This window comes from Protomyctophum bolini (genome assembly GCF_963924005.1).
Source record: "Protomyctophum bolini genome assembly, chromosome: 3".
Classification (NCBI taxonomy): Eukaryota; Metazoa; Chordata; class Actinopteri; order Myctophiformes; family Myctophidae; genus Protomyctophum; species Protomyctophum bolini.
Window position 1 is genome coordinate 32,613,956 of NC_137864.1, and position 27,500 is coordinate 32,641,455.

The window sequence follows — 27,500 nt, forward strand, 5'->3', positions numbered from 1 at the left end:
CTACAGTATATAGTTGTGTGTCTCTCTTATGTTTCGCAACAAACTATGTTGCAGCTTATGAACTTTGTGTAGTGAATTCGTCATGAGGAAATTGTATGGTTTGTGTAACCTCTGCAAGTGAGCATTTCACTGACCGAGTACTGCACTGTTTGCAGTGTGCGTGCGTGCGTGCGCCATCTGTGTGAGTACCACATTTTCCATCCGTTCTAAATCCGGTGCTAAGCAAAATAATTCTGTTCATGCAGTATGGCCTCTAGAAATGGCTCAAGTGTCATATGTAAAAATGCTATATGTATTGTATTGCACTTTCCAAATAAAACAAATATTATAAAAAAAAAAGAAATGGCTCAAAGGAACACACCAGAGGCTGGCCGGGATATCCCCGGTACGACTCTGGCTGGAGATCTACAGTTCGTCATATTAGAGTATATAATTTGCCCTCATCTTAATGTCTCTCGACACTAAAATAACAAACTAAAATAAAGACTGAATAAACATGAACTTATAACCACTTAAAATTAAATTAAAATCTGTCTGTCTGTTCTTTCTTTCTTTCTTTCGTAAGAGTACAATTGACACATTGTGTTCTGAGAGGCTAATATCTGCCGTTATCCAGCCATCTGCTCTCTTGGCAAAACCGTGTCACTAGAGTCACAGTCAAGCGGCCCCGGGGGACGGGATATTAACCTCTCAAAGCAGTGTGTGGTGCATTTCATTCGACCGCTGCAGCCGCTGTACTTGACAATGAGACAGCACTGTGTGCCCAGCCAATAGAGCATTCAATCCTCTCCACAGGCACAGCAGTCACCTCTGAGTGATAAATGACAAAGCGAGACACACTTCCTGTCCCCTCAGAGTCTCTTTAGTCTCTTTCAACCGTGCGTCCCTATTTTGGGCATTTCATTACACCATAATGGGCACAAAAGGGACAAGGACTGATTTGGATCGGCAGTGCAACATATGTGTGAGGGCCACAAAGTGGCCCGAACCTCTAGTTGCCAAAAATAGCCGATCTACAAGCTCACAGTGCAAAGCAATGCAGGCAGATCTGCCTGCGTAGATGTTTAGCATGCACTGCTCCAGGAGAAGGCCTATATAGCGGCTGAGCGACTATGTGAGTGACAGACAGCTGCGCAAAATGTGACGCCAGCCGGGCCGGCTGGCGTCACATTTCCCCTGGGATTTGGCAAGCTTCCAACGTTTGAAAGGATGAAGAGAGAAAATCCGGGAGGCACATGCAGATTTGACCATTTACCGGATCTGACACACCAACGATCCGACATGCGGGAACAACGGTTGGACATGTGGTCGGGCATGCGGTCGGACATGCGCTGCTATGTGCTTGCAGTTAGGGTTAGGTTAGGTTGTCGGTCTAATAACACGTGGACCAATAGTATGTCGGAACTAAAGCCTGCATCATAATATAAATTGTGAAAAGTACAGTGTGTACTCGTGCGTGCGTGTGTGTCCTCAGCCAAATATATATACATTTTTTATTTGGGGGGTCCTTTGCACAAGAGTCTGAGTCTGAAACTCCTGTTGTGGCCTATACGAGATTTCACGAATAAAGTATTCAATCATGAATCTTTCTGCCTACCAGCATGGGCAAATCTAAGTGTGAACTGAACTCACATTAAATACATGATGTCTTGCTTTATTTATCTCATCTCCGGAGTGATTACTCACTCGGGGTGGGCACAAGTGTCACAAGGAGATAAATCACGCCTGCCTCAAAGAAAGATGAAATGCTGTGGAATTCATATTAATTTCCCTTCCTCGAGTCTCCCTCGCCTTGTCCGATGTTGTGCATTCCCTGGGAAACATCTCAGAAGAAGAAAAACAAGCTGTCTGCAGATGTCTGAGTGATGTGTGATGCCAGTGGCATAGATTGGCATCCGGTTGCCGGCACTCACAGCTTTCCTCTGTGTGTGTGTAGTGCCATTCGGAGTTATTAGTGGCATGTGGAGCTTGGAGATGCGGACATCACGAGCACCTCTCCATGGATAAGAGGGACTTATCTAGGCGACACCAGGCCGCAGCTGCGTTGGTGGCAATCCTCAGCCAGCACACCTGAAGCAGATTAACTCATCAGACACAAGGGACTGGAGGAACAGCCTGGCTTCCTCCTGCAAAGCAGCAGCGCCTAAAGCCGATAGGCAGTTTATTGGGCTGTAGGATACGGTTCCGGTCCTCGATCATGGGTGCGTTTGGAAACATGGTCTGAGAATCTGGTCTGATTTCATAGCACTTTTTTTCCTATTCATCCCATGTACAATATAACATGATCATTGCCTTTTTGTTACATGTGGGCGTGTGCGCTGAGTACTGTCTAGCATTGGTTCTCAAAGTGAAGTCAATGCCTCTGCATTTGATACCCCCATGTGGTCATTTATGTTTTTATCGGCGGAGGGGATGAGTTTTATTACTGTCTGTCGTTTTTTTTTAAAGCGCAAATAACATGCATTTTAAAACGGCTTTTAATATTTAATATCATAGTCTATGTCCCTCAAAGTTATTTATAATGGTTTGAGCCTCAACCACCACTCTGATATAACCAGTCCTGATATGCAGATTATTTAATATTTGAGTCATTATAATACTGATACTAGATAAAACCAGGCTTGTTTCCATTCCATGCCAGCTTGGAAAATCAACAATGGTGGACATTGTAAACAAAGTGGAAATGCACATTTGGAAGTGAAGACTGAAGGAGGAATTATACAAAGTAGGGTGACATTGATGACATCACGACGAGGACAAAATCAGTTGAGCTGTTCCTGAGAGCAATTTCCATTAAAGCCAATAGCAAACCTATATGATATGAAAGCTTGATTGTTCAAAATTGGTTATTTGTGGGGATAGAAAACACATATGTGAGCCCCAAAAACATCTACAAGCTCACAATGTCGCAATTAGTTGTACATAAGTACCCTATATTAGAAGAAAATGCCCCCCCCCCCCCACTGCTACAGTATATTATGCCAGTCCTATCAGGTAGGCCTATATGTATGTATAGTACTATAGGCACTGTAGCATTGCAGGCTGTTAAGCTGAATTAATATACAGACAAGACAGAGTGTAGAGTGACAGTGGTATACAGCGACACAAGGCAAAACACTACCACTTCATTGCTATGTGTCCCAAAAGTCCCAGAATTCTACCCAAAGTTAAACAAGTTGGCAAGCAGAGACGACTGACAAAACATGCTGTCTGAATATATACTCGTGAGGCCAATTACCAGCATCATTATTTCTTCCCTGTCGGGTGGAAACCTCATACGTCTAAAACTGTTACTTTTCAGGATTCAAATTCAAAAGTAGCAGATGGATAATCTGTGGATCTTCTACTTGTGATGCTTTAGTGTGACGCCATAGGTCAAGTAGGGCGTTCATTTACAACAAAAAAACACACAAAGTTAGAATACCATAATTATGGAGATAAGAGGTTTCTGCCTGACAGCAACAATATCCCATTTCACATAAGGGAAACATTACGAAAAGAAAGACCTGAAATGCCCAGCAGCTTCTTCCTGATAGTACATCATATTCGTACAGCTGCAGTGTATGTATATGGTGCAGTGTGACGGTTCTATCGGTGACAAGCGCATGTGGCAGAGTGCTGTCACAGCAGCACACATTCCACCGGTGGCGTTCCTCCTCCTCGCTAAAAAGGTAGAGAGAGGCCACCCCGAGATTTCGTCTTCAGCCATGCATTCGAACCTCCCTCGTAAGCTGGCGGGCCAACGTTGATTGACAATGCCTCATTCTGTCCCCTTAACGGAATCTGCCAGGGACGCGATGTCTGACACGCCATGCAATATGCTGAGCCAGGACACATTATCCTCGCTCCGCCACCTCGCCTACATTCTGGATTTCTTTCTCTTTTTTGCTCCTCCACAAAATAATCTCTGTTCGTTCCCTGAAATCTATACAGTTAGACTGGTTGGGTCAGACTCTCTTGTGAGTCACGTTGTAGGATTGACAGGTGACACGTCTTGACGCCTGCCGTCTAATGGCTGTCCGCTTAGCGACTTATGGTTTTTTATTTTATTATTATTTTCTGTAAAGGCACCTGTAAATATTGGACTGCTTGTGGGTTGCACGCTTATGAGTCCCCCCTTTGCACTTGTAAGCTTGCTATTTTTAAATACCCAATGTATAGGGATAAAGTGGTAAGGTATATTAACAGATATTTTGTTCTATGATGATGTAAACACCAAATATCTCAAAAGAAAGAAGAGAGTCTCTACTTTCATCGGGAGAAAAGTGTGAGTCAATGAGTCAAGGGGGCATGAAACCCCATGCAGGGCAAGGCTGATTTAGTTTGTTGTTTTCCAGTTCAGGTTAAAAAGGACCGCAGATTACAAACATGGCAGACTAGCAAGCAGCACAGCTGCACCAAACACATCAATAATGAGTGTGATAGATTTTCATAGGCCAAGGGCATGGCCAGTATTGACACACCTACAGTAAAAACGAACACAGCCATTAATCAATTTATATTAAATGCAGCTGTGTTGCTTACATCACTATGTATCATGTTGGTACTATTCTGTAGTTATTAACCTGAACTGGAAAACAAACTCCGGTCTAAGGGTTTCAAGCCCTTTGAATGTAGGCAGTGACCGGCAGGAGGTAGGCAGGTGTCTACATGCCCCAGAGATCAGCCCATGCATGGCGGACAGCAGGCCTCGATAATGAGCTGCACTACCTCAGGGAAAACAAAACAAAACTGAAATAAAATAATACATAACTGTTTGAATGTGACACAGAGCACAGTCTGAAACCGGGGTGTGTTTGTTCGTATTTGTTATCAGGATCACCATTGCCATACCAGAGTGCACACCTATAGCTTTGTCAGACATTGTCGGGGGTTGTGAGGGACAGTATATGTAAGCAGACGCCAGCTTGCAGGACTGATGGCACAGCACCTGGTGAAAGCTATACCACTGGCAACAGCATCTGAGTACCTTTACACTTTCATCACATTCACCCTGGCATGCCTATAGGCATGTCATCAGTGGTGGAAGAAAACAACTCCCCATACACCCACAATGGGCTTTTTTTTGTCCCTGCAGGAATGGGTGGACCAAAGAAGAAGTTCCCAGCTCCATTGTTTACCGTTTTGAAAAAATAAAAATTTAATATTTTACATTGGGTAAAACATACCCGTGTTTACCAAAAGTAAAAGTACTCATTATAGCAGTACGTCTCATTTCACAAGTTTTCAAAACATGTGAAAGTATTTTGAAATCTGTTAATGTACATTTTGTAATAATACAGAATCTACACAGTAACTATGTAGAAACTAAAGTTTCTACAATATTTGCCTCTGAGATAGTGGAGTAGAAGTGAAAGTATTGACAATTGGGAATATCCTGCAATGGAACTAACCGTATATACGATCTTATCCATCGCTGCCACAATGCAAACCCACTTTTCAAGATTTTAAAGAACATACCATGACATTATATGCATTTGCAAATTAAGTAGTAATTAAACCTGCCAAATAATTGTAGTGGAGTAAAAAGTATAATATTTGCCTCTGAGATGTAATGGAGTAGAAGTACAGTATGTACAGTATATTAGGGGGAAAAAAGGAAATGTTCAAATAAAGTAAAATGAGTTACCGTCCACTTTCCAGCACTGCTGAAGAGCAGGCCTCTTGTTCAGCTGTGTGACTGGAACTGAATAGTGAAAATAGTTGCGTGCGTGCGTGCCACCAAATGTCCCCACAAATCTAGTAGAATTTGAGCAACAGACGCTGTGAGGGACAATTTCCTGGTTGAAAAAAGGCGATAGATTTACATTTAGAAAAAGATTCAGATCGAGGTTAGGTCTTAGGACTTGACAGTTAGAAGTTTGCTTTTGGGGATTAGATGGAGTTATGCCTGATTTACGGTGTCCTTCCCGCCATGTCCTCACAGTTCCCCCACACAGCGAGGACACACCGGCACTAAACTGAACCTGGGACTGATGGGTGGGGATAAAAGGCCTGGGTTCCATCTGCAGTGGTTAACACTACGACGTCGGAGCGGTCATTCTGACCGGTTTTGAGATTTAAAAGTTTATTTTCTTAGCCCATGGAGTCCAGAGAAAGTTCCCCTTGCATGACTTTGTCTAAATATTCGATTGAAATCATCTCTGTTTTTTTCCCCATTTGAAACGTTTTGTAAATATGATTTTAGGCATATATCTCTTACTCTGTCAAGCTATTATCGGCACAATGGACCGACGTCCCCCTTTCTCCCCCATAGGCCTACTCGCCTTTTTGCTGCTTGATAATGGTGTCTTTTATAACCCGATTCCCCGACATTTCCTTTTCACTTGATATCGTTTCGTAGAGAGGGCCTACACAACCGATCTATATACCAAATGAAAGACCGAATTCCGTAGTTTACATGGTATTTTGAATTTTTTAAAATGAGCAAAAAATGAGCGAGTTATGATTTAAAGAAAAGAGGGGTGGAGGAAAAAAAAAAAGAACACGCAACACACATACAGCTAGCTAACTAGGCGATTATTTGGATCAATCAAATATATTAATTACATCGATTATATCGATAACACGTGTAGCCTATAATGTTTCCCCCTCTATATAAAAATGACAATATATAACTCTAATGTCGTATTTCGTCATGTATGTGAACTAGGCTGCTTGCAAGGGTGTCGCTTTCGTGAGCAATGGTGTGCATGGCCGGTTTGACCTGACGCGATTCTTTCTTTGGCACAATCAATGGAATATAATAGTAGGCTACTAAGCCCGTTTTCAGCTAAATTCGGAAATGTCCAGGCTAAATAACGTATCGACGGGAGTCGTGTTAATATGTATTTACTCGTCATTGTCATGTTCACTCCAAATAAACAAGTATTATGCACTTATGATGCGGAGAGCCATCTTATAAAATATTTCGGTTGGGATATTGAGGGGGCAGAAAACAGCCCGGTCACGTGGTTGATGTACTTGCAAGTTGGGACAAAGAAATACACACAGCATAGCAAATGTTTTTTTTTAATTAAACTGATATAACAACATAACGTGGCTAATAATTGTTTATTTGGAATGTACTTTGGCTTGTAATTTAGGTAAATATAACGCGACTCACTTGTATAAGTAATTTACCGCGGACATGCCGCATTTACGGCAATACATTGGCTTTAGTAATGCGGTTAGCTTATAATATTAGCAAATGTAAGCTAACGGCTGGAGGAATGGGGGTCTGTTACTACGGACAATCCGGTCAATAACATCATTACACTTAAACATTAATACAATTATGTCATGTTTACATGCCTATAGTCAAGCAGTCTGTACATGGCGTGGGGTCACATAATATTAATTACATCGATAACGCACGAGAAAATACTTTTGATCTTTGCAGGGTGGAAGAAGGAAAAAAATAAGCAGCAACGCGACACTCTTCCATGGCTATGTTGCAATATAGCACTAACCGGGCAAAATATGTATTATTAGTTTTATACATTTTAGGAGTGAAAACATGTGTTTAGAAATGACAACATCTCAGAAGTTCAGAGTAGACAATGTCCCATTGTTAACAACACACGACACAGACAGCTAGCTAACTAGGCTAGCTAGCTTCTCGCTCCATTGAAACCGAGCATTCAATAATAACATCCCTCTGCCCTCATCATGGATAATAATCATTGTATTCATATTATCTTATCAAAATAGTAAACAAATTCCAAGTTAATTAACCAGCCAAACATATATGATTTAATTCGTTGGAAATGGGATGCAGCCGGCTTGAACGTCTCCAGCTGGATGTGGGGGAGAGAGTGGCCAATCAAATCGCACCAAGAACACGGTCCCTCTGACCGTTCAGCGACTGAGTAGTAGTGATTTTTTTTCAGACTGGCTAGTGTTAAAGGCGCAGTGAAATGAAAAATACGTTTTTCACACTTTTAGACCATATCCGTGGTCATCATCCGTGGGCATACCTAACAATGGATGCCAAAAAAATGGGAAAATTCTCATTTCTGTGTGTTTTTATATCAAAGGTCCATAAAAACGATTGTATTATTTATTTATTAAAACGAAAACGTGCTGCGTGATGACGTGTAGAGATACACATCGATAAAAGCCAATTAAAATGAAGCTCACATGTTTAATTCCCCATGTCTGCGCATCCATGCAACACAGCTGCTTCTGATTACAGATTACTCCGTTTTTATTTCCATTCAAGATAACATTCAGACAGTGTATTACTCGGTTTCAACTTAATCATCACGCTAAAATATGTTTCTGAAAACATTATAGGGTAGAAATAAGCCACATAACAGTAAACTGGTTGTGCTGGGCGACCGTCTGATTTATAAACAAACAACACCACGCTGTTGCGCATAGCATTAGCCACCGTCCCTAGCTACCGTCCCATCGCCTGAAGGGATGCGACACTCTGATTGGTTCAGAAACTTCAGACCGGTGTTTCATGTGGAAACACCATTTTCATGTTGTTCACCATTTCCGTTTCACTGCGCCTTTAAGGCCAGCGGTTTTAGAAAATAAATGTGTCTTCTCTCTCTCTCTCTGTGTGTGTGTGTGTGTGTGTGTGTGTGTGTGTGTGTGTGTGTGTGTGTGTGTGTGTGTGTGTGTGTGTGTGTGTGTTTGCGTGCGTGCGTGTGTGCGTGTGAGAACATCTTGTCTGGTAATAGAGCAGAGAGAGTGACGCAAGGTGACACAGTTATAAGATCAATGTTCGTCCATCAGTATGACGTGCACATGCCAGCGGAGTGTGTAGGCGGGGACACTGTGTGTGTGTGTGTGTGTTTGTGTGTGTGTGTGTGTAACCTGTCATTCACTGCAGAAGGCCTCTATAGCTAAACAATGAAGAGAGCTAGTATGAGAGAGAGAGAGAGAGAGAGAGAGAGAGAGAGAGAGAGAGAGAGAGAGAGAGAGAGAGAGAGAGACAGACATAGAGACAGAGAGAGAGAGAGACAGAGAGCGGGAGTGAAACTGATCGAGGGACAGAGAAAGCAGAGAATGTGAGTCCCAAGGGTGCATCCTGGTACATTAGGAGGGATGAGTCATGGGTGTGCGCACGCACGCACACACAGGGAGTCACCTTGGCACCATAAGCCTCTGTCCCCAAGGTCTTGTTGTCTTCTCACAACAGCGTTGGGTTGTAAAAGTGCCACATAAGCTGTGATTTGGACACGGCTGCAGCTAGTTGGGAAAACGGTTATGTTGTAATGTAGCCTAAACCTAGCCAAGGGAATAGGAGCCCAAAACAAGCTCTGATTCAGATATCTGAGCATGATGCATCCCACCCTGTCCCTTCGGTCACTCTGTGTTTGATTGTTGCCAATATAACATGCCCAAAATAGGGATGCCATGTTTAAGTGATTAATCTATGCTAATAAATAATTGTACAGTCGCTAGACACAATGTAGTCACTGAGAGAGAGAGAGAGAGAGAGAGAGAACGGTGAAACATATTATATGAGCCAACAAAAACAGCAGCACTCGCACTATATTCTTCAAGAGTGGACGCATTTATCCAGTATAATGGATAAAAGTGGAGAACGGATCGTGGAGACTGTTCTTTCAGAGTGACCCTCTTTGCAACAGTTATCAATTTACCATTGGCTTCCATGACTGGATAACCGTTGCCAGAGTCTTCTATTAGAGAGTTGCGTCACCCTCATTCACTTTTCTAGTTCAATAGCATGTTTTTCTACACAGACACAGAAGTTTATGGAATGCACTAGAGTCTATGAGCGTTTGTCACTATTTTGAGTTACATGAACCACCTGACGGGCGCTGTTTTCTGCCCCCTTCATTGACATCTCTCTATTAGAAGCCTATGACTCTTACTTCTTGGATTGGTCATGCTTCGTGTGACATTTATGCTACCAAACAAATATATATGGCAGCGTTGCGATTATTATCCATTGTTTTTTCAGATTGAGACCAGGACCTGTTCACTCTGAAGATGGTGGAAATGTTCCGTTGGACGGCACATCTAACAGGAGGACCAAAGCGAAGCGGTAATGCTGCTGTGGCAGTCGGCCACAAGGTTTACTCCTTTGGATCCTTCCGTCACAGGAAGAACACCTCCATGAACGACATGGATCAGATTGAGGTGCATGTCTTCAACACTGTGTCTTTGCGCTGGTTGCCGTTGCCCCCATTTACAACCGGAGGAGGAGAACAGGTTCCCTCGGTGCGTGAGAGCCACACAGCTGTGCTGATAGAAGACATCATCTATATCTGGGGAGGGATTAATACTCACACGTGGGAGTACAGCAACGTGCTTTATGCATTTGAATGCGACGGACACAGATGGTTCAAGCCCATGGTTTCTGGGACTGTTCCAGAGCCGAGGGTGGGCCACTCAGCCTGTGCATTGGGTAAGGTCATGTATATATTTGGAGGATGGACCCCTATGACTGGATGCACTAATGACATCTACGAGCTGGACACCACAACAATGGCCTGGGCTTTAATTAACACCATAGGCACACCGGCACCTGTCTCACGTCACTCTGCCACCATCATTGGGACACAAATGTTTGTGTTCGGGGGCATTTGGGACCAGTCTGAGGACCACTACAACAACATCAGTGTGTTTGACACAGAGACTGACTGTTGGCTGAGAGCACCTTATGCACAACTTTTTCCAGAAGGACGCAAGGATCATTCAGCCTTCGCTTATAATGGGGAGCTCTACATCTTTGCCGGAGACAACTTGAACCGGTTATTCAATGATATGTGGAAATTCAATCCAGAGACCTTCTTCTGGAAAAAGGTTGAGTGCAAGGTGTACTGGATGTCTAGGACATGCTGTTGCATGGTGGGAGATCGCATCATCGTCTTTGGAGGATACACACACGCTGACATGTACATCCTAGACTTAAATCCTAGTCTGAAGACGTTATGCAAGCTGGCAGTTATTCAGTATTGTCTGGAGCAGTCGGGACTTCCGCACGACATCAGGTGGGAACTATCAGCCATGACTACCAACAGCAACATGTGAAATAACATATCAGAAAGCCCACTAGACGGAGAAATGTGTCCCAATGGACACACCTTTCTAGTTTTTCTTTTCCTTCTTTTTTACTACTTTGTCATGTTTAAGGATATTAAAGCATGCAGTATAGACATAAGATCAGAATTTCCAATTAATTTCTAAAGACCCTTCAGTTATGTCCAAGTAAATATATTTCACAATCTCTTGCACAAGCCTTCATGTCATCATAGTTTGTACATGCCACAGGAAGTAACTGACTGCTGCCCCCAAATTAAATATAGTATGGACCAGAACTAGCCAATATAGGGTGCAAGCTGTCTATCCAGTTTAAGCTGTTATAGCCTCTAAATCTCTAATCCATTTTGACCCAGCCTACCATGACTCCCTATTCCTACCTCATCTAAAACAGAAATGGCCTAGGTATAATGTCAAATCAGTTTTCTCTATGTCAATCCAATTCCTCGCTCTGAAGATCCAAATAGGACTCCTGTAGTAATTGTAGGTTTCTACAGACCACCTTCTGCTGTGTCTGACTCATCATTTCTCTCAAAATTTTCAGTTTTAAGCCGACAGCAATCCGGTTTTAAACCAGCACTATTTCAGCAGTCACCTTAGTTAAAAGTGATATAGTATCTGCACTGGATAATAGACTGTGCTGCTTCATTTATAAACCTCTCAAAAGCATTCGACACTGTATATCAAGGCCTACTTCACAATATCGGTCTGGATAATAGGGCCCACCGTTGGTTCCATGACTACCTAAACGGGAGGTGCCAGTGTGTTAGGGGAAGGGATACTCAATCGGAATGCCTGCAGGTTACCAATGGTGTGCCTCAAGGTTCCTTACTAGGTCCAGTTATCTTTTACCATATACATAAATGACATAGTATCCACACTAAAAGATTGCCAATCCCATTTATATGCAGATGACACCATTATTTATTGTATAGCTACAACTCTACCCAATTAGCAATGGAAAAACTCCAAAAAGCTTTTAATACCCTTCAAGATGCACGTGTCTCACTCAAACTCGTCCTGAACTAGTTAGTTAGTCAGAAGGTTCATTGTTCCAAAATTACTATCCCTATCTCTAACCCTAACCTAAACCTAACCGCAAGCACGGGAGCAAACCTAAACCTAACCGCAAGCACGGGAGCAGTGCATGTTCGGACTAACGGGACTTCAGATCTATGGGTAGTTCCCTCGGGGTGCTAACCATTTATACCCTTTAAATGGAATAAATATATTTCAAATAATTCATTAATTATTTCGCTGCCATTCCTTTATTTGCCAATGGGTTCTCAGATTGGAGGCAGCCTGACATTGGACCTCAAAGGTATTTTGATGGGCCATGATGGATCTTCAACACGATAGAGTCGACAAAGTGTTATTTTGCACACACAAAGTTTACAACGGACAATAATATACTTTGACTTTAAAATATATTTATGCCTTACTTGATTTGTTTTTATGTTTTTTATCTGTCTTCATTTTTGATGTTGTGTGTATGTGATCTCGGCAGCACTGCAAATGAGGGTGAACCTCAATGCTTTTTCGAGAATAAATAAAGGTTTCAATCGAGCTCAAGTAGCTTACTCAAAGCATAACACTGAACATCATATGACGGACTCTGAAAAGTCCCAAGTGCACTTATCACAGTCCCCTGACTCCTGATTATCATCCGCCTTAACTGCAGGATAATCGGGACTTATTATTGAGCTGTTAACATTGGTGCATTCAATCCAGGTCAATCTGAGCCGTAATACAGATAAAAATGGCTATATAGACCAGCGGCCCCAGCATTGTGTGCAGGCCCCCATCTTTGGGTTGGAACGGGAGCCCTGCTTTATGGTAAATATTAGCGAGACAATTATGAATTAATACAAAGCTCAAAAACACGTTAAATACATTCCTGACACCATTTAATTAAAGACGTTAATTAAGTCCTTGGTGTTCAATGAGTTTAAACATTAAGCGCTGTGGCTCAGGAGGTAGAGCAGGTCGTCCAATGATCCCTGGGTCGGCGGTTCGAATCCCGGCTCCTCCTGTCTACATGTCGAAGTGTCCTTGGTCAAGACACTGAACCCTACATTGCCTCCAATGAGTTGGTTTGTGTGAGCTTGCCACCATTGGTGTGTGAATGTGGGAAGTGAGAACGCTGGCGTCGACTGTTCGCCGCTTCACCTCCCAATGTATGAATGAATGAACCATTGTAAAGCACTTTGAGCACTTGGAAAAACGCTATAAAAATGCAATTCATTATTAAGTAATTAAGACTGGAATTTGATATAATACTTTTCAATTGTCTTGGCACCTATTTGTAACTTTCCCCCATTATGACCGTTGGCATGCTTCAAAAGGGTAAAAAACACATTTTCCATTTCTACTTGTCTTTAACACTCGCCACTTATTCTACTGCTGTTTGACCCGATATGCTGAGGTTAATGACTGCAATCCACTGACCTTTTGGTGTAGATGAAATTCATGAATACAATTAAATATGAATTTCTATTCTGGGTTTCACAGTCAAGGTGGCCAGTTCCTCCTTGACTATGAAGCACTGAGGGACCAAATTGTGCATGACTCCCCAGCATGCCCACCTGTGAGTGAGTGAGTGAGTGAGTTTATAACTTTGGTGCAGTGGAGGATGAGCAAGCCATCCCTCGACCTGTTGCGTCTCATTGTAAACGCATGATAAAAAGTGAGAGAACTTTGCGGTTTTCTCTATAGAACGTTGCCGTGTAAAGGTGGCGTGTAAAGTGTCTACAGCGCTCCCCATGCCTCGGACATCAACACAAATCACTTCCGTCCTGTTCACAAGCGAGCCGCCCGTCAACACCACGCATATCAGAAGGGGAATGATCACCCTTGTATCCTCAGGTTACTCATTGACAGCAATAAAACTAATGGAACAAAAGCCCATATCGGGAAGTGCGATTGTGTGTGTGTGTGTGTGTGTGTGTGTGTGTGTGTGTGTGTGTGCGTGTGCGTGCGTATATGGCTTGCCAACCAAAGCCGCTAACACAGACCCCTGTATGACAAATGGAAAACAATTGGGCATTGGGTATTACTTTTCCAGCCCTGTCTATTTTCTCCCTCCCGGGGTGTGATTGTAAAGCAAAGCGGCGGCGGCATCTAATTTCTCTCTGGTGGAGGCGCCGGACATAGTAATTCAGCTACGTCTCTGCGCAGCAATAAAGCAAGGAAAACAATGAGAAAGACCATCGTGGCGATGCGCGTGCACACATGCAGCAGCCATATAGATTGTTTTTATATGAGATTGTTGTACTGTTAACCGCTTGAACGGGAGCATCCACATTCTGGGGGAGACATTAGACTAAAGATAGCCAGTCTACATGCTCGACTTTTTTTGGCGAAGACATTTGCATGGTGTAGATGGGGGGGGGGGGTCAAAAGTATACAGTTGTAGCTCAAGTCCGTTTCTCTTAGACTTACTAGAGGGTATAAGTGCTTATAGGTTAACCAGCATTTTAAACAGGTGCTTCCAGAATGACTGACCATTAGTGTCTGTTGTTTGTAAATGCCTCCTGTTGTATGAGATTAGACTGGAGAGGACAATCTGGTGACTCATGTATCATCACCGAGTCACAGGCTAAAGTGGACTGGCTCTTATCCCACTATAGTTGTTTATTTCTATTTCTATTTCTTAAAGATTTGGCGATGATTCCCTGAGATCTCTCAGGCTGAATTGCTGTGGCGTTCTCTTCATTTTGAGCACAGTGATCATGAAGAGCCCCTGCAGCGTGTGTCACACTGTAGGGGAGCCTGTCACATGTGCTGGAGAACAACACCATGCAGTTGTCCCAGAGGAACTATGCTGTCACCTTTCCTGTTCACCCTGCCTCTACACACTCTGACTTCACACTTCAACTCAAGTGTCACCCAGTTGGGGACAGTATAACAAAGCACATTTTGTTGCTGTCGGGCAGAAACCTTGTAGGCCTATATCCATATTTGAACTTGTTTGTGTTTTCTTTCATAAATCAACGCCCTACTTGATCATACTACAGCTTCACACAAAAGTAGCAGATCCACAAGCTCGAAACACATGCAGTGTGAAGCAATGTGTTTTGATTTACTATAGTACTTTTTAGTTTTTATCCTGAAAAATCTATGTTTTGGACAATTTACTTGTGTAGTATATATGTATGTTAATTATAATAATAATAATAATTATTATTATATTTATTTTAATCCATACTTTAATAAGGCCCGAGCTATCAGACCACTGTTTGATCATGTTGATCCATGCTTTTGTTGTCTCTTGGCTTGATTAATGCAATGCCTAAGTAATTTTTTCAAGGTTTTCAGGAAACACAAAAAACTGTGCCAAATGTAGAATATATTATATTTCTTAACACATTTAGCGCTATCATTTATTGAAAAATTAGGACCTAATTCACGCCAGCATTTTTTAAATTCAAGCTCTTATTTCATTTCCGGTCAGTTCGCAGTAGACCTAAATTGACCTAGATTTTACCAGAGGTGGCCAACATCACCAGGTGGTGATTTAGGCCAAAAACTAATTTAGGTGACGATCTTGTTTAAAATGCGACAGCTAACTAAAACTAAGATTAGAGAAGATATTACTACAGTTTTAGCTTCACTACTGTACATTGGCTCCTGGTTGTTTTTAGGATTGAATTTAAAACAATTTTACTTGTTTATAAAGCTCTCAATGGTCTGCCTACCTCTATGACTGCCTACCTAGATATATTCCAAACCTCCCCCTCAGATCTTCTACTGCTGACCTGCTCCAAGTGCCTACAGTGGCATATTAAAAAAAACACGGTGAAGCAGCTTCACTCTTGCCTTCAAGGGATGTCTCCCCCATATCTGGCTCCCCCATATCTTGCAAGTATGATCGAACCCTACAAAACCCTCCCGCTCACTCAGATCAGCCAACGCAGGGAAGCTGGAAGTACCCTCACAAAAAAACGCCGGGACAACGCTCCACACGTCCCAAACTCTTCTCCCTTCTGGCTCCAAAACTGTGGAATGCACTTCCCATTGCAGTCAGAACTGCAGCATTACTCCCAATCTTCCGCCGTAGTTTGAAAACCCACCTTTTCAGACTCCATCATGGCCCATAGCACTTACCCCACCCCCTTAGATAGCAATTCTGTAGACTTAGATAGCATTTGATACAGACTTATAGCATGTTATATAAACAGCATAAGTGCATTGTATGTAGTCATAGCACGTCATAGTACATAATGTATATCATAGTAGTATAGATGTATAGCTTATTTCATTATAGATATTCCACTGTTACTTTCTTAGCTTACGCATGTTTCATGATAAATGTTTTTATGTGATGTATTCCCCATGCTTTTTGTTCTTGCTTAATGTAAGTTGCTCTGGATTAAGAGCGTCTGCTAAATGCCTAAATTGTAAATTGTAAATTGATGTCAACAAACTGAACAAGCTGGTGAGGGAGACAAACTGTAGTTGGGGATGAGGAGCACATTGTGCCACAGAATAATCCCCCCTGCGGCAGAACACAATGTAACTTGACCAGTCCTTAGTGCCAGTAGCCATCAGGCTCCACAGCCAAGCCTTCTGTTCTGTTCTTGAATTACTGACTTGGGATTCTTGACTCTGGTCCACGTGGTACATGGACTAGGCTACTGGGATGTACATTACAATAACCATGACATATGCCAACACCTTAAGGGCCCGGGCCTCAGGGCTTGACGCTTTTTTTCCAAAAAGCATGTGTGCTCCTAAGTTGAAAAATCTAGTAGCACACAAATTATTTTAGGAGCACGATGAAAAGTTATCAAATAATGTGTTTTTGAGGGGCGCTAGCCCCTCCTATATACAGCATTAGTCCCCACACGTCTCAATATTTGCCACTGACAATGAACGGAGAAATTAGGTCAAAATTCCGCTAAATATGACGTAAATTAAACATCAAAACATTAAACAACATCGACATTGAAAGGACAATTTAGTCATATGTAAACGAGCAAATCAGCTAACCAATCACAGGCAACAGGCATTCTGATTGGCCAGTATGAGATGATTCATGATTTATGATGATAAGAGTGGCCCTCACTTCACACAGGTATGATTTTTCTTTAATAAAGTGATATGAGGTAGGGGCGGGCAATATGGCAAAATATTATATCACAATATCTTTTCAGAAATGATCACAATATTGATATTCATCTGGATATCATATGTTTTTATATAATCTATATAATCAATTTGTTTTTATACTGATAGACTATTAGTTTGGTATGCAGATAGATAGATAGATAGATAATCAATTCATTTTATGAATGGATGGACAGACAGACTATCCGTTTTTATCTTGCTGTTCTATCATGCGAGTGTGACATTTAGTGCAGAGGCTACTCGATGGTGAATTAGTAATGTAACATTCTCCTTGGCTTTGACTGCTTCAGTTCAGACAGAACATCGGACATATAGGCTACACCTCGGCGTGGTGGAAGGAGGTGGTGGGGGGATCTTTGCCTTTTTTACGTTGCTCGTTATGCAACTGACTAATACATCCAGCCAGGTCGGTCATTTGCATTGCGCTGCTGCGCACACGCTTTTGTAAGCAAGGTGCTAAGGGTTGTTTTGGTATATCAATCAATCCGTCCGTGGCTGCACGCCGTTTCACCCACGTTTGGTTAAAAGTTATATCAAGTGATGTTTTAACATTACAAACTTTCTAAATAACTTTAGTATTCAACGTGTCGGAGTCCTAGCAACTCCTTCTGTCTTCTGTGCTACCATGCTATCCTGCTGCGTTCGCTCTGCTGCAGACAGGGAAGAGAACTGAGCAGCAACACAGGGAGGGGCGGGGCGGTGGGAGCAAAGGGACAGATCTTCAAATGAACGCCGCATTGAGCCTCGACACCTTGTTAGCTTGTAGCTCTGTTCTTTTTGGCGAACGACACCGCCGTTCAGAAAAATAAATTTAGGTATAGAACCGCGACTATAGAATGTGCACTTGCTGTAGACAGAGCCTTGTCTTTATCACGATTGAATGGTCAAATCCTGTAGTCGCACCTGTGCTACAAATTTAATTTTACAACTCGCACAGTGATATTTTTAGTAGCAAATGCGAGCACCTAGTCGCACTGTCGAGCCCTGCCGGGCCTATTTAATCCATTAATAAAATGTGCCTATCGCTTATAGCGCCCGGACCACTTTTACCGACGGACCGGATGTGGTTGTGAATGTGTGTGTGTAGCAGCTAACAATAGCCACAACACTAAAGATGCGATCGACAACAACAGGAGGTAAGAATAAATCTATCGCGACTAGCGACTGGACGGCGGAGGGCCGTCAAACACAGGATCTTTTTTTATAATTTGGCGGAATGATTTAGATTGCGAGTTATTTATGTTTTAAGATTTTCATTGTCGTCAGCTAAACAGAGGAGGACATTTTTCGATGACGTGTCACTGCAACACAGAGGATTGCGCAACAAGCAAATCTAGGCTGTTGAGCGATGCGATCCGTTTTCATATCACTACTTTGACATCTCCGTCTCGGGCACATGACCGTGCACTTGAACTTGACGGTGATTTACGTCATGGGCCCTTAGTAGTGGCACTATTCATCACTCATTCACGATTCAGTGTTATACTGTAGTACGTACATAAAGTAAACTCATGTAGCCTACTGCAATGATTGGATTTATATTCACTGCTAAAGACCAGCTGACATGTGCACTGTTGATATTCTGTACACATTAATAGACAATAGATTCATGACAAATTGTACCTCAAATGTCCAAAACCGGTTTCAGGATTTAAATTTAAATTGTATAGTACTACTATGATAAAGTATAGGCGTTGGGATAATTGGTTTCTGGATATGATATAGTGAGACATTGTACGGATCTATGCTTACTGCTGTTGCAGATCTTCACCTATCATTATGTCTGGGGAAATCTAAATTCAACTAAACAAAGGAAAGACATCCATTTTAACGTGACAGGTGCAGGACAGAAGTCAAGCTATAAGAGAAAAGTAGAGCCTGCTCCAAAACTTTAGATTTTATCTTTTTCTTTTTTTTCACCATCATAAGTGACATTTGGAGACCAATACTGTCTATCCTCAGACAATATTGTCTATAGTCTTGAGGAAGAGCCACTTGAGGTGGAAACATCACGTACGACGGTGGAGGTAAAATAAATTTTAGAAAGTTTGGAGCATGACCCAGTGTGCTATCTATTTTCTATATATCTATCTAAAATCAAATCTATGGCCTGCAAACCTCAAACCCTTAGATCTCCATATATGGAGCTGACCTGTTCTGACATTCCATATGTAGATCCTTCCCCACCCGTCCTTCCTCTTCGTTGTCTCCCTTTTGACTGATACCTGTCCATTCAAACTCTAGACTGGCCCGCCTTAAAGTTATTAGTGCAGCCGTGCCCGGCAGCCGGCGAAAATTAAGAGGCCTAAATTAAGACACGGCCCTACCTGGGCCCTCATCAAACCCTGTACACTCAAGACACTGCCCCCGCTGCCTAACCCTTTGGTGGAAGTAGTAGGATTTTGGCAGAAGTACCGGAAAGGAAATTATGTTGATGCTTTACAAATCTTTTTACATAATCTGTGAATGAGTGTGTTGAGGTCAAAAAATATCATACCCGGGGATATATCTGTCTATGCTCCGGACCGACACTTTACTGTGATCAGGCTTTTCTCTTCGCAGATGAGTAAGGCTGGGACTGAGGCTATATCAAACCCTGTACACTCAAGACACGCTCCATATATGGCCAGTACAGAATTAATTCCATACAGTATGTTGATTTGACACCCCATGCCAAGCGTCAGTGCTCGCCCAGCAGTCTGCCGCCACCCAGGCAGATATGGAGGGCGAGGTCGCTTCTCACCTAGGGCTTCTTACTGGTTATTATTATTATTACAATTATTATAATGATCATTATGATCATTATGATTATTATGATTATTATATTCTGATTTCACGCAGTCTTAGCCTAACCAGACATATTATCACTGCTGGCAGATATCTCTGATCATCTGTCTGAGAGACTATACTGCTATGACACCAGGATTTCCCCACGGGGATCAATGAAGCTGTATTTGATCTGATCTTATCTCATTACCTTTGGCTGCATTTAACCATCTATGACAGACACAGTGTCTGCTGAGAGAAAATATATACTGTTTTGTTTCTTTCTCATCCTATGGCATTTTGTCCCTCCTGCCCTTCCCCCTGGTCACCTCTCTCTTTCTCTCACTCGCTTTGAAACGGGAGGAAAATAAATGCAATGACAGTATAGGACTCACCGGGGAACCTCCCTCAATTTTCTCCTTTGCTATTGTGTCTTTTCCCCTACTGAAATGGAAAAATATTGGGACAGGCATTGTGTCTTTGTTGATGTCATGGGGGTGTCCTTTGATCATTTGTAACCGTCAAGTGAAAGCGCAGGGAAATGCCCCAGCTCAGAGTGAGGTCCTCTCTCTCTCTCTCTCTGTATGCATGCAGTGCACAGATTTGCACTAACAATGTTTGGACGTGGAGCAGAGTGTGCTCCGGAAACTATTTCAGCACCACGGAGAGCTCTTAACCTTCTCACTTGGGATGTCAGTGCCTGAATGCAGAACTGCCCGCAGTGATGAAATATCAGGATGTCGTCAGTGACAAGCTTGGAGTCTGCTACTTGGATAGGAGCTGACAGCGCCAATATATCGAATATCGTGATATAACATTATCGAGGGCCTAATATCACCACAGATATCGTATCGTGAGGTAACCATATCGTCCTAGGAGCTGTTAGCCGGCTATGAGTGGCAGTGGTTGCTGGGAGCAAATCAAATCAAAGTGGCTTTGCGAGAGCGTGTGATTGGATAACAGACTACAATTTCAATGGAGCAACATAGTGTTTTAGGCCTACACAATGATTTACTTATTCAATACATGGGATCCTGGGCTGGCATTATAGAAAATGCAAATGGCAGATCCCGCACAGTGCAAGTCCAGCCGTTGGAACATTGCACTTCAGGACTCACTGGTGTGATTTCCAAAGCAGATCAGAGCACAACTCAGAGGTCAGTGGCAGCCTATCTCCCTGGGGGAAAAAAACGTCTGGATTTCCGAGGCTAGTGGCAGCCTGGATTCCACTAATTCTAATTTGTGTATTAAAATGTCATTAATAGCCTTCCACTAGGGGGCCTAACAGAGCCAAGTTTTCTTCTACAGGAGAAAGGCCAGGGCTAGGACATAGCGTGTGCACGCACGCACGCACACACACACACACACACCACACACACACACACACACACACTCTCTCTCTCGCTATTCCTCAGTCTGATATGAAATGAATCATTGCAGTGTGATCGGAAGATTAATGTGTCTATGTGTGGTGAACTGGGAACACCTTTCCTCAACCCCCCCCTGGGCCGTGCGTGTGTAGCCTGACTGTTCAAGCCCCCGAGATTAAATGTCAATTCCGTCTGTCTGTAATCAAAGTAACCAGTAATGTCCGGTCTGACATGGAAGGAGAGATGTCAGATTGCAAAAGGCTAACTCTCTCTCTCTCTCTCTCTCTCTCCATCCTCAACAATGACACAGTTGCTCTAGCTCTCCGTCTCATTTCAACAGGTGAAAGGTGGAATAATAGGGGGGTTCATGGAAACTGTGGATCACAATTCAAATATGTACCGTAGGTACTTAGTGAAGTTCATCCTGCGTGTGTTGTGTGTGCATGCGTGCATACTTACGTGCGTGTGTGGTTTAATTAAATACTATGCGGTTCCCTAGTTTGTTCCACATCAGTTATACGCCGCTCTTAAAATTCTAATTCCACGAGTAATGACCTACAATCAACGTTCTGTAATCACATTCTCCCCCCCCCCCCCGCTCCCACACACACACACACACACACACACACACACGCTCGGTGTCTAATAAACACAATCCAATACCAAATGGTGTTTCATTGTTTTGTCTGTTTAATAGCTCTTGTTCCCCTGTTAAAGGGATGTTGTGTCGCTCAGTCAATTCCTTATTGGATTTCCACCAAATCCAATTCAGACCACACACCACATCCCTTTAAAAATGTATGTCGCGGGATGTTGGAAACAATAATGAGTATGTTGCTGATCAGCCATTATGTGCGTGCGTGCGTGCGTGTGTGCGTGTGTGCGTGCGAGCGCCTTGTGAGTAGGCCAACACAAGGCCAGAACGGAAATTGACTTCAGAGCCAATTGAAATCAAGTACTGTGTAATCTTCTCCCTGGCTCCTTTGGGACCACAGATACAACAGCATCATCACTTTTTCACCATCGTTCTTTATCTCGTCTCGTCTTCTCAACAATTCACTTTTTTTTGCCTGTCACCCTCTCATCTCTTCAAACGCCATACACTTACCTCTCCTGTCCTCTCCATCACTCTCTTCTCCTTTGCACTCCTCTATTCTGTCCTTTGCTCCCCTCTTGTCACCATCACTCTTTTCTTTAATGTCATTTAATGTATTTCCTCTCCTCTCCTCTCCTCTCCTCTCCTCTCCTCTCCTCTCCTCTCCTCTCCTCCTCGTGGCAGGAATACAACTTTTCATGTCTCTCCACGTCCTGTTGCTCAGAGGGGAGAGGCTGTGGCAGACGAGAGGAAATTGAAAAAGCTAAGACTATCAGCTGAATCTATTTCTGATCTGTTTACACGCGAAACGCACAACCCATCCCATGGGTGTTTACAGGAAGCACGCACACACAGAGGGAGAACACAGCCACCGTCTCTGTTAGAGACACGTTTTACCCTCAAAACTTGTTGGGAAGAGAGGAGAGTGATGGGGAGGGGAGGGGAGGGGAGGGGAGGGGAGGGGAGGGGAGGGGAGGGGAGGGACGATAACAAATCATTGTCCAAGTAACGATTACGTCATTATTGCCAACTGGTTTCCTAGTCCCCACCAGGCTACAGCTGTGAAGCTGTCTAATCTGCAGCTGAACCCTGCAGTGTGAGCCTGGGTCTTTTCCTGAACACCAATTGGTGGGCAGTCAAGCCTCTTTGACCACTCACCCTCAATACTGGAACCCCTCAGGGCCACGTACTGAGTCCTCTGCTGTTCACCCAGCGCTGTAGAGCCAGAAATAGCTCCAAAACCACTGTGAAAGTTTGCTGACGACACTAGCGGTGGTGGAACCTAATCTCCAACGACGCCGAGAGGGCTGGTGCCAGGACAACTGCCATAACAGATTCACTCACAGCCACTCAGATACATACCTGGAGCGAATGGAAAGAATATTTTGAAACCATATTTTAACCATATTAAACCATATGGTTTAAACCTAGGGATGCACGATAATTATCGTCCCGATAAATTTCGACCCGATATTAGCAATTATGACGTCATCCCGATAAATTCGATAACGTTATAATAGCGCCGATAATATACTTTATATGGGCTCGAAATTGCGATCATTTTGGACGCAAATGCGCCTGAAATTTTATCTGTGAGACATAAAAATATAGTTGGTAGCAACTATGGGACTACCAATCATTTCTGTGGTGCGCCCAAACGCTCCCCGAGTCGCCAATCTCTCCGGAGGAACGGCTGAGACGAGCGAGAGAGAGACGCTTCTCCACTCTGTCTGTTGCAGTGTGTAGTTCCATAGCAGGCTAATAGCCCCGCCTGCTTCTCCTCTCTATCTCCCCTCTCTCATTTCACTCACTGACTCGCATTCATACGAACGGTGACTGTCTGTCTCTGAGCTGAGCAGCTGACGAGCGCGTATTGGTGCTCGTTCATTCATCGCGCTGTTGGATGCGTGTCACTCGTTACCGGTTGTAGTTTATTAATTTGCTCCAGTTGTGTAGCATTGTGAAACGCGACGCGACCGTTTTGGTTGAGAAATGTAGAAGTAGTAGCTGTTTGGCTACATGATGCTACAGACCATGCTAATGACTTATATGCTAACAACAACGTCTATCACTGGAACTTGGATAGTGTTGTATTTGTGTTTACACACGCACACACACACACACACAGACAATAGTGGTTCTCAAAGTGGGATCCGGGGAGTCAGAGTTTACAAATGGAACGAAATTGACCCTTACAGGTCCATTTGGTTCCATTTGTACACTCTCAGAGTTGACATTGATTTCACAATATAAATAAAAAATTATAAATTGAGGTCCCTTATGTAAATGGCATTAAATGGGGGGTCAGTAGTAGCCTAATGCATGTCAAACTGGGTGTCCTTGAAATAAAAATGATGAGAATCACTGCTAGAGCCCTGGCATATATTTTCAAATGGGTGTCTGTGGGCTAACAATTTGGGGTCCTTGGCTCCTTGACATGGAAAAGTTTTGAGGCCAACTGACCGGACACACACAGACATTCACAGACATTATATTGTTGTTTTTATTCATTTAAAAAAATTCACACCTGTGTGAAGTGAGGGGCACTCTTATCATCATACGTCATCTGGCCAATCACAATTTGCTCTGTGACTCCCAATTTATATTGTAAAATCAATGTTATTTTTACTCTGAGAGTATACAACTGGAAATGTTCCATTTGTACACTCAGAGTTACAGACCCATAAGGGTCCATTTGGTTCCTAACTATATAATTTAGCTGGGGACCCCCTGGAACTCCCTCAGGTACCCCTGGGGCCGGGGGTCCCCGAACCCCACTTTGGGAACCACTGATATAGCCTACTATACTGTAATTGCTTAGGTCAAAGCTGTGTTACATGTACCGTTACTCACTAGTATGTATTTTTTATTCATGTCTATATATTTTTATTATCGGTTATCGTATCGGTATCGGTCTTTGAGAAGCAAGAAGTTCTCGATATCGGTATCGGTTTCAAAAAATCAATATCGTGCACCACTATTTAAACCATATTTTAAATGTTTGTGTTTTTGAAAGGCGCTAGCCCCTCCTATGCACAACATTGTTGTGCATTTGTGCCCATGCACAACATTGTGGTCCATGGGCACAAATAATTGGTCTTAACAGCATGCAGATGAAGATCACTATAAGGATTTAGACGTTAGCTTGACATCAAGGCAGAGCTGAGAAAGCTGGAAGCTTCATGATGTAACACAAGAAATGTGTAGTCAACTATGTTGAAAGAGAGAGCATATAAGATTCAAAATGTAAAGAGTTTATTATTGATGATATTATACAACAAAATAATCTGCCCACCCAGATCGTATTGCGTTGTTAAGGTTGGGGTTTGGCCCATGGACGAATCTGGATCTTGCAATTTAACACGACAGGAAATATAAGTATTTCTTAATTTCAAGAGATGAATCTTCTCTTCTTTTCCTTTCGGCTATTCCCTTCAGGGGTCGCCATAGCGAATCATCTGTCTCCATCTCACCCCGTCCTCTGCCTCCTCTTCTCTCACAACAACTAACTCCATGTCCTCTTTCACTACATCCATAAATCTTCTCTTTGGTCTTCCTCTAGGCCTCCTGCATGGCAGTTCCAACCTCAACATCCTTCTACCAATATACTCACTATATCCCTCCTCTGTACGTGTCTAAACCATCTCAGTCTGGCCTCTCTGGCTTTATCTCCAAAACATCAGCGCTGTCCCTCTGATCGTTCCTAATCCTATCCATCCTTGTTACTCCCTTTCCTTTGTTTTCTCTTTCCCAGGAGATGAATCTACTCCCAGGATATAACCTAAATATCTTATCTCATCCCCCCCCCCACCTTGAAATATTGGCTAATAAAACAAATACATTAAAAGCAAACTGCTGAGCTATTTATTTTCTAATTTAAATCTAACAAAAGCTTTGTGTTCTTCATTCCCTCAGTGTTCGTCTTGTATTAAAACAAACACTGCGGCAAATGAAAGTGTTAGCATTTCATATAGCAGAGGCGGAAAATCAAAACATTTCTATCAAGGGAACTAAACAAGGACAATGCAAACATTTGTTTGACGTTTTTGCGGCGATGAATACCAAACTGTCTGTGTGATGGATGAGCGGGCCCTTTGGAAGTTTATGCTCGCTTGTGTTCAATAGTTTTCACGGGTCAGAGGCCATAAACCACCCCGTCAGCAAATAATGGCTGCAGACACTTTTTTCCCAATTAAAGCAACAAGGTTTTCACATTGCATCCATGTTCCCTCATGGGTCGGACAGGACGAGGGGAACATAGGGGAAAAGAAGGTGTTAACCCATTCAAACCGGAAAAAAAACATCTGTCATTTTAACCACTTAAAAAAGGAAATAAAGTGGATTTGAAATCTGCACAACCCATGCATGACCATACAATGCACAACACAAATTCACTCAAATTCATGCAAATTCACACAAATGCAATCAAAACTGTGATTTCAAAACCTGCAACAGTGTTGTATGTAGTAGTGTAGTCTGGGCCTGTGTGTCTGTGAGGGAGTGAGTGAGTGAGTGAGTGAGTGAGTGAGTGAGTGTGCGTGCATGCGTGCGTGCGTGCGTAGCAAACATTTGATTCTAGACAAGCTGGCTATACTTGCCTGGGAAGGTGTACTACCAGTAGGTACAAGATGGGGAGCATGCAGGTGGAGATCCATGACATTACAATCCAACTAGAAAGTGATTTGGTGTAACTTTCAAGGTGATATCATAAAAGTTTTCTGTGAGTTCAGTGTATCGACTGTAAGTCCTGAGCTCAATAAGTGCGTGCGTGCAAGAGCATAATTATGGTGGGGGTGGGGGGTACTCTTGCCTGGAGCACAATACGAGCTGGAACCGGCCCAGACTAAGTGGAGCCGGCCCAGACTACACTATACTACATTTAACTCTGACCACTATAATATGAGTCATTCAGACACGCAGACACGCAAGCGCAGGCATGCGTGCATCCATGGATGATTTAGTTAGCGTGTAATCTGAGTTAAAAGTAATAGATGAGTACAGAATGAATCCATCCCATTAGCTTTTTAGTTTTGTAGCAAAACATCAGAGTACTTCAGAATAAGCTAAGATCCAAGCTGAGAACATAAATTTTACTGTTGCTTGGCAAAGTAATCTAAGTATCTACAAACTCAAAACATGTCGCGACAAGCTTGTAGATCTGCTATCTTTGTAACAGTAACATTTTTGAGGCTTTTCCAAAAGACTAAGAGGACCCGATTCTGGTCAGACATAAAAATGCAGTCTCCATGCAGTGCTCCCATTATTTATAAAAAAGGTATCCGGTATAGTTGATGAATATGACCACTTTATTTAATCATCTTTATTATAGTTACAGTGCAAACATTGATTCTGATTCAGTCCATTCTAGATCTCTAAACTGTTGTTTTCCTCTGAGGTCCACTTCCACATATTGCCTTGTTTAGAATTTTATTGCTTTGATTTAATTTACTTTACTTTGGTTATGCATGCACTATATCCCAGGTGGTATAAGATCACAAATTATGCACGTGTGAAATGATTGCCTGATTCAATAACGTTTCGATTAAGCCACAGCAAGTCTACCAAACAAGAGAGTAGCGTAAGAGAGTATACAAATGCACCGGGTCGATTTAATCTCTTAGTTTAATGAACAGGGG

General features: G+C 42.7%; 2 protein-coding genes across 2 annotated transcripts in view; one reads left to right on the top strand and one right to left on the bottom strand.

Annotated features, from left to right (window-relative positions):
• Window positions 1–27,500, bottom strand: part of LOC308312524 (zeta-sarcoglycan-like) — a 205,291-nt gene that overhangs the window by 163,822 nt on the left and 13,969 nt on the right. The window lies entirely within an intron of this gene.
• Window positions 9,961–10,995, top strand: LOC308313381 (kelch domain-containing protein 3-like; the record flags this gene model as incomplete). Its single annotated transcript, XM_080760480.1, has 1 exon — window positions 9,961–10,995. The coding sequence occupies one exon, from the start codon at window positions 9,961–9,963 to the stop codon at window positions 10,993–10,995; it is 1,035 nt and encodes a 344-aa protein (XP_080616606.1).